Source organism: Buceros rhinoceros, unplaced genomic scaffold (assembly GCF_000710305.1).
Source record: "Buceros rhinoceros silvestris isolate BGI_N320 unplaced genomic scaffold, ASM71030v1 scaffold3211, whole genome shotgun sequence".
Classification (NCBI taxonomy): Eukaryota; Metazoa; Chordata; class Aves; order Bucerotiformes; family Bucerotidae; genus Buceros; species Buceros rhinoceros.
In genome coordinates this window covers 36,301-44,692 of record NW_010395774.1, presented here as the reverse complement: position 1 = coordinate 44,692, position 8,392 = coordinate 36,301, and the positions used below count along the sequence as shown (strand labels likewise).

Below are 8,392 nucleotides of genomic sequence, written 5' to 3'. Positions count from 1 at the left end.
AGAGCGTCACTTACTGCTCTAAAAAAGAACAGCATTTACTGGTATTACATGGGTTTTTACCCTTTCTCTGTCACTCTAGCAGTCTCCATCAGTTCAGTACCTACCAGTTGCGTGGTCTACGTTTTTAGCAGCAAAGTTGCCAAGTTAAGAATTTGTGTTTGAGAAAAATCCTGTCTTCATTGGAGGGAGGTGGTACTATAGTGATGGTCCTTAACAGGTGTCACGTCCCACCAGAACAACTAATTAAATTCTGAGCTTCAAAACTCTTACTATCAGCTACCACAGAATGTGCCAAGACTTTATGCCAGATACTTGAAAATTGTTTGGATGCTTCTGTGTGCAGAAGTTACTTACTTCAGTTACTTACTTCAGATGTGTTGTCTGGCTCCTAGAACCCAGAAATAGTTGTCAGATCTCGGTTCCATTTCTACCCTGGAACTGAGGTTTAGGGTGGATTGCGTGACCCCTCTGTCCAGTTTGCAGTCAGTAAAACAGAAATACTTTTTTTTTCAAGCTGAGAGAACTCTTGAGGCATAATGGAAGCCAAACAAATCCTGTTGCAAATCTGCTTACCCATCTGATACAGCGGAGGTTACCTGTGAACATCTGATAGTAGATTAACCTCTCATGGCAAAAAGACTGAGGTGATTCGGGGATTTCATTATTGCCTGTAATACCGAGCTTTTCTAAAAGCCCAATTAAGAAGCAAGCTGTAATTCTCATACTCATGTGATGCTTGAAATAAGATAAGAATATGTTAATTAAACCTGTCTTACACAGTAGCACGGGACCAGAGTACCTGGTAAACCATTCAACCATTTCACTTGGGTGTAAGCCTGTGCAGAGTCAGCACTAACTTCTAGTCAAACCAAGGAGTGACTTTTTCCCTTTGCAATCTCTTGATTTGCTACAGAATTCAGAAGAACCTGGGTTACCTTGGCTTGAGGTAATGAAGCATGTCTCTGCCATTTAGTTAGCAAGGGAGTTTTGCAACGCGTGTTGCTGTAAGTCCACGTTGGAGGCTCTGGCCAGGCAGCTCGAATTCCCAGAGCTCACTTTCAATACGAGGAGTTGGAGAGCACAAAATGGAGACTGCCCAACGTAAGAGTTGCAGACAGGCCTGAGGGATCGTTTTTGGGCGCTTGGAGAGGCCGAGGAAATGCACAAGACGTGCAAGGCAGTAGATGGGCTCGAGGCGAAGGTAGGTAAGGGTGGTCTGAGTCAGACTAGCTTTGTTACAGAAGATCCGAGGGGAGCTGTTGTCAGGCTAAATTGTTCTGTTGAAACTTCAGCCATTGTGCCTCATTTGTGGCCTTTCCAGGGCTCTTGCAAAGGGAGAAATGACTAACCAGCTTGTGTGAGTGGACAGCTTTTAAATTCTTGCCTTTGAGTAGGAGTCTTGAAAGCGCCTGCTGCTGTTGCAGCCACTTCTCAACATGGAGGTTTTGTTGTGCATAGGTAGGTCACGGACTGAGAAGCAGCAGTTGATAGGTGAATCACAAGGGAAAAGAGCACGCCAGCTTATCTCGGAAAGAAATTCCTTGTGGAGGAGGAAGTGTGTGCTGTTCTTGTGCTTGTCATTTGGATAAACACTATAGAAACTATTAGCTTATTTCAGATGACCCACGTACTTTGAATTTTTGCTGAGCCCCATCACCGATTCTCTTGACAGGGTACAGTGGGTGAGTGGGCTGTGAGTGATATCAGAGGAGTGCAGCATTATCCCAAAGTAGTCTATGCTAGAAAAGCCAGATGCCAACGCAGATGACTTCTTCAGAACAAAATTCATAAGCCCTTCCTGTGTAAACTATTGCATGTTTATTATTCCCTGCTGCTGCTTCCCCAGCCATATTCTAATGTTACTAGTCTTTGTCCTTGCTTGCTTGTTTTTCTCCAAATTCAGGTTTGTTCCTTTAATTCCTTTTGTGTCATGACCACTTACAATGGTATGCTAACTTAAGGACTGAACGTTTATCCAATGTCAGTTGCTGAGTTAAATATAAATCGTCAGGAATGATAAAACATAAATTTGAAGGGTTTTTTATGCACACACTCACTGACTGTTAGTCAAGGGGGAGATGCTCAGATGGATAGTTTCTCGTATCCATAGTCTAAACCTGTTGCTGTAAGCGGTTGATAACATGAGGTTGTGTGTGAAACTGGATTCTAGCTGGAGGATCAGGAGAACTTGCTTTTTCTTCCTCTTGCATAACTAGGTGAGAAGAGGTGCAGCTGAGGACTAGGCACGTTCCTTAACCATCCTAGGATTGCCTCTCCGCTGCTTCGAGGACAGCACGTTCCAACGAACAGTCTGTGCTGCCATAGACAGAATACCCGAGAACAAGAGTTTTTTGCCAACTTTGACATGAACAAGATGCTTTAGCTCCTTGCCTGTAAGATAGGCCTAGTCCTTTCCTGAGAGGAGTGTCAATGGAAGACCCTCTAGAAGGTTATCAAGGGAGAGGAAAGCTCATGTGATGGAAATGGGTCAAAACTTGCCTACTCAGAATTAATTCTGCATTTATTCACAGTGTCAATACACGACAGTGAACTTGCTGGATACTTCCAGACACCTGACAAGCTGTTCTTTTCTGGTTCCGTAACTTAGTTCCTTTCTACCACTGCACTGAGTTCAGTTTTAGGATTTCGTCAGTGTAGTTTCTAGAGGAAGTTTTGAAGTAAAGGGAAAATAGGTTTTTTGCTCTTGAAGAATCTCTGATAAGAATTGAATTGCTCTTTTGTTGATGCCAAAACCGGGTTTGATTCCAACTGCTAGTGCTGTAAATTCCCCACGCAGAGTAGTTGCTACAGGTAGTTATGGTACTGGAAGTGAGAAAAACATGGTGGATTTTGCGTTAGGCATTTTTCCAGCTGCTGACATTCCGCAGCTTTACATATAGATGCGAACTGAATGGATTTTTTTCATACTGGAGAGGATAAACTTGTATTTCTGAAAAAAGTTCTAGGATCATTTCTAGCTATAGATGGTCTCATCAGTTTATTTCTCCAGGTGACCCAAGAACACAGGTCTGTTTCTGAAACATTGGCCCTTCATAAATCTTTGACGTACCCGGCAACCACAGCGTTCCTGAAAAGCTCAGCCATGGCATTTTGGGGACAGCTGCTTCGTTTGATCTCCATGTGCAAAATGGAGGCAGCGAGAGTTAAGCAATGTGGAGACAACTTTCACTTACGTCTTTTTCACGTCAGAACCCTGGTCTGTCCATCTGAGACCAGCAAATGCCAGCCGTAGAGATGCTCCTGCGCCTAATAAAGCTTTTGCGCTTGCACAGAAGCCGTGTCTTGGGTGTGCTGCTGGGGTGTGGGTCCAGGAGAGGAAGCGCGGGATCTGAGAGGACAGCATTGGAGCAGTTTTGTGAACAAGCCCTTCACATGGGTGGAAAGATTAACTTCCTGTTGCCACTTGCCATAAGATACCGCATTTCGTTATCAATGAGCCTTTGTGGGGATGTAGCTGAGGTTAGTGTTGGCACTGCTGCTAAGTCCTGTTGGCCAAGGAATAAATCCCTGGAATCACCACGAGCTGGACCTGTAAGATTTGTGAGCTGTTGTGTCAGGTTTTTGGGAGCTTCCTTCTTTGTTTAAAAAGCAGCTGTTGCTGAAGAGATGAGGTAGAGTGTCTTTTGGTCTTGAGCTATTTGTGTGATGATTTGAAGGGGGGTTAGGGCATGGCTTAACAAATATCATCTGGAATTTTTCTTCATTTGCTTGTAAAATGGAATGAGAAATGTGTAGCTTCTAGAGCTGTTCAAGTTTTGTTATTATTCTTAGTTGTTGAAGCAACCAACCATGCCCTTTCAGGAGAAACAAATCTGGTAGTTACCATTCACGGTGTAATACAGAAAGTAAATGGAACTTTTCCTTTCTGTGGATGCCTGCTTGGAAGTTGGTGTTAGTAATAGTGAGGTCGTGTCACGACTTTAATTTGATGGTGATGTTTGTCTCATAAATGGGGAAGAGAGAATCGCTCCCCTCAGAAACAACGTACTGTGAGATTTCTCCATGGTGTTGAGGCTTCTCCCCCACCCCTCCCTTACGTCTTCTGCTGAAGTATTTGATGAGAAATGGCTTTGCCTTGAAAAAGTGGTTGGTGGGAAGTGGTTATTGCAAAAATAAAAATGCTAAAATAGACCGAATCTTTGGGAAAAGATGCTCACAAGTTATTAATGGAGAGGTGGCTTTATCATGTCATTCTTCCTGTGAATACATTCCATCAGTAATTGTGAATCTTGTTTTTATATCTTTGTCAAATTCGTCTAGATTTCTTAAGTTAGATCTGTAGGAGGATACTTTTGTGTCAGCACTAGGCTAAAACACAGGGACTTCGCATGATTCACTTTTCTTTCCTTTTAAAACCAGTTTTGATAGATATTTTAAAAAATAATTTTCAAAACTGCTTGGATACATAAAACTGCAGATGTGTATCCAGTAGAGCCTGCAAAGACGCAGGCAGACGCTTGGAGGTACCTGGATGCCCTTCCGGTACATCTGTTCCGGCCTCTTGAACTAGTGCTTTAGCTTGGGAGGAGCAACTGCTCCGTTGTCAGGTCAGCCAAGGTTCCGCAAAATGGCCTCCTCCTGCTGTAACCACAACTTTCACTTTCTCAGTGTTAAGAAAAGCCTGAAAAACACACATTTGAAGATAAATCAGTGGTACTGCCAGCATCTGATAACAGTAATAGCTGCCTTGCCAGATGGAAGATGCTTAGGAATTCTTAGCCCAGGGTCAAGCAGCTGCTTGCCTGAAGAGCTGAGCTTGGAACTACTGCTGCTCATCAAATCAGAAGTTGTGTTTCTTGAAGCAGTTCTCTTACAAATACTGCCGTGCTGTTTCGTGGGTGCGGATAGATAGAGCAGTTAGGATGTAAGCTGATACAGAAACACCATTGCCAGGGCTGGATCAGGACACTGAGGAAAGACCGGCCAACCGGCAGTCCAACTTCCGTCCTGCTCCAAACGACTTCTGAAGTTTTTTAGTGCCCCATCGTGCGTCCAGGTATTTGACCTGTGTTGCTGCTGTGTCCGTGTGGCTTCGAGCAGCGTAGTTAGCCCAGAGATGCAATGTTTGATAGCACGTATCTGCCTTGTGTGGAAATTGTTTCTAATAGTCTCTGCTTGTTTTTCACCAGGGTCCATTGAATAGCGAGTCTTCCAACCAGAGCTTGTGCAGCGTGGGTTCCCTGAGTGATAAAGAATTGGAGGTAAGCAGGCACAAATCCTGGTGGTCCTCGGGTTTAAGGTGGATTGAACTCAAAACATGGCTGGCCTTGTGTGAGAGTGAGTGACACTGTTCGTTCTTTGGGCGGTGAAGGGGACTAGTGGAAGTATTTAGCCTGGATCGAAGCCCTGCAGTCTTTGGGCTGTGCTGTGACACAGTCCTTGACGCTTCCCACCACGGCAGGCAGGTTTTACCCAAGCCCCAAAACACACCCTTTGTAAAGCTGAGCTTATGGAATTGTTTTCAGTTGTGGTTTTGGATACTGTTTTGGCCAAATAAAAAGCCAGAGAGCATTAGTGGAAAAGTTCGTCTTACCTGTCAAATAGGTGATTTTGCAGAAGAACGTACGGAGCATTGTAACGAATCACTCGGTGGAAGTGTAGGGAGGTGAAAATTGGTTCTTTGCCCCTGTTTAATCTCCCTGCTTTAGGATTAACTACTTCAAAACACTTGCTAAGGCAGCAAAATTAATTGTAGAGTTACAGTTTTACTTTAAAATTTCCCATTAAAAATGCAAAATCTCCCATTTAAATGCATTTTATACTGCATTTAAAGACCTTTCCACATGGTTGTTGGGAAAGTTTTGGATTATATTTCCCTCTCTGACATGGCAGTACTGACATGAGGTGTCTGGTGAAGCTAAGTCTTTCGAGAATGCAGTACCTTAAACTTCATACAAGTAAGTGCAGTTAATAGTGGAAGACCGAGTATTCATTCTTATTTTACTTGAGGTTTTTTATGAACTTCTATGGAGTGATATAAATTGACCAAGCTGACGTAATAAAGTCTACCATTCTTTGCTTTTTTGAGTCTGTAAGAGATAATGTTGTGTGTAATTTTCGTTATATAAGGACTTGAATGGAAAAACAACTTAAACTGAATCTCATTAATACGCTTACAGTTCCATGGAGGCTGTAATGGAGCCTGTGGTGCTACAGTCACGCCAACGCTGCTCATGAGTTGCTCTTCCCTACGCAGTGAAGAGGCTCTGTCACTGACTTACACATACAGGAGCTGGTACAGCAAGTCTCTAGATAGGTCTAGAGTTTTCAGTCGCCCCGTTCTGAAAAGTACTTTGAGGACACAAGAGCCATCTTTGTCTTAACTTCCCCTCCATCCTCTTGCCAAAACAACAGCCTGTCGGTGACTGCCCGGCTGGTAGCATGGGACTGTAGATGTCCAGCATCCACTGGGGACACAGCCAGGTTTAAGTTCTGGCTGTGACAGCTTTACCTCCTTTAATAGGATAAAAAGGCTAGATTGATTTCTGTGCCTGCTGCGTGCAAGTCTTTTGGCAGAGGTCTTTAAACAGGGTACTTCGGACTTTGGTTTCCAAAGAGCATGAAACTTAGGTTTACCACAGACTTTCTGGCCATGGCTTTTCCTCCCCCAGAGCTGTGTTTTGCACGCTGTGGTTTTCTTCTAGTCCCCAGGCTACCATTTAGTGGTGTCTGCAGTGATTGTAAAGCATATAGCTGGGAAATTATCTGGGACCTTTTGGGATAAGAGATGTTTTTAAAATGACGTTGGTGATGGAAATGACAAGATGACTTTCTTTCCAGCAGCCTCAGTAAGCTGCTTCTAGCGCAGTGCTTCCTAACATTTTCAGCAGATTTGGCCACAGAAGGGACCCTGGTGACAGGGAAAGCAGCATGCCAGGGTCTTCTCCACCCTCACGTGTCTAGGTTTGCTGGCCTTGTACAGGCCTGGCACTTCTGGAGGCTTCAAGCCTTCCCCTTGTGCAGTGTGTTGTGCCTGTGCATAAATATATCGCTGTCTGCTGACAAGCTGCCCCTCAGGGCCCTGGTTGCTCACCAGAAATAGTAGGTACCACCAGCTCTTGGCTTTATGAGAGGTACATCCAGGTGAACTGCTGCCTCGGTGGCAGCTTTCTGCTGGCTGCCATCTCGGGGAGCTCTGCCTTGTTTGGTGTAAGGTTGCAGTTGTGCACCAGTGGACAGGATAGTTCTTGTAGCCATCTGCAAAGGCCTTTGGGGAGCAGTGTTAGCTGCAGGCAAGAGAAGTGGGCCTGGCAGACGGTGAGTAGCCACTGGACTGCAAATTTGGATGTCTGTACTCAAAGCTCTTGTCATTATTCCTCTTGCAGTGGTGATGGATCGCTGTGAAATGGTTTACACGCGTTTTTGTAAGCCTTGTGCTAACCATGCGAGGTGTCTGGGCAATAGAGGCTGGCTTGCTGCAGCTGAAGTAGAAAAAAAATTAACCTCATTCCTAACAGTGTTCTCTCCCTTCTGCAGCGCGTACATCAGAAGGTAGCAGCTGTCTGAGAGTAGTTGTTGCTTTAAGTACTGGCATTAGAAATAAATGCACTGGGGAAGTGAGATGGCGACTGGGGATACGGAGCAGAGTATTATGTTTTGTCGTTTTCTTTAAATCTTGGAATAACTGCAGAAGTGTTAATTTTGAAGTATTGTTTAACAGACTCCTGAGAAAAAACAGAATGACCAGCGGAATAGAAAAAGGAAAGCAGAAGCATATGAGACCAGTCAAGGTAATTCATTCTCCTGCCCCTGCTGCAGGATTTCTGAACGGTTGGTAATTTGTGCACGTTTTGCACAGTCAGTGTCCTAGGAAACTAATGGCCCTTCTCAAGGGTGTGTCAGGCAGCTTGTTATAAACTGCTCGGTGATGGTGTAGTTCTCTTCTGGGAGCCTTGTTATCTTCATTGGCAGGAAAACGCTCGTCTTCAGCTTATTTGCACAAACTATTGCATTTTTATGGGACAGACTGCCCAAAGGCTTAATGCGCCTCCTCCGAAGGGTTGGTTTGGTCCCACATCACTACACAGACCCCAGCCAGACTTCAGAACACAGGCTGTCCTCTCTTCCTTGCTTGCCGAGACGTATACCTGCCTTGGTAGAGTAACTTCTCACCAAAACAATTAAGAACAAGCTGTGCTCAGGTCTAGTGCAAGTAGTGCTGTCGCAGGGTGCTAAGAAGAACCAGCGTGTTCCAGTCCAAGTTCCGATTTCCTAGCAAATGGCCGTAGGAGCATATTTCTATTTCTTTTATTCTTCAGTAAGAAAGTAACGAGGGTTGTGTTGACGGAACTGCTTTGATAATATTATAATAAGAGAAAAGGGCTAAGTTTTAATGAGCTGGTATTAGGCCACCACTAATTATCTCTTACAG

The 8,392-nt window shown here is 44.3% G+C and overlaps 1 protein-coding gene across 2 annotated transcripts in view; it reads left to right on the top strand.

The window, feature by feature from the left end:
* Positions 1–8,392, top strand: part of TLK2 (tousled-like kinase 2) — a 39,189-nt gene that overhangs the window by 3,593 nt on the left and 27,204 nt on the right. For both annotated transcript variants that reach the window (XM_010145649.1, XM_010145648.1), the window contains exons 2-3: positions 5,151–5,222; positions 7,682–7,751. In XM_010145649.1, the coding sequence (XP_010143951.1) occupies positions 5,151–5,222; positions 7,682–7,751 (142 nt within the window). The remainder of the gene's footprint in view (positions 1–5,150; positions 5,223–7,681; positions 7,752–8,392) is intronic.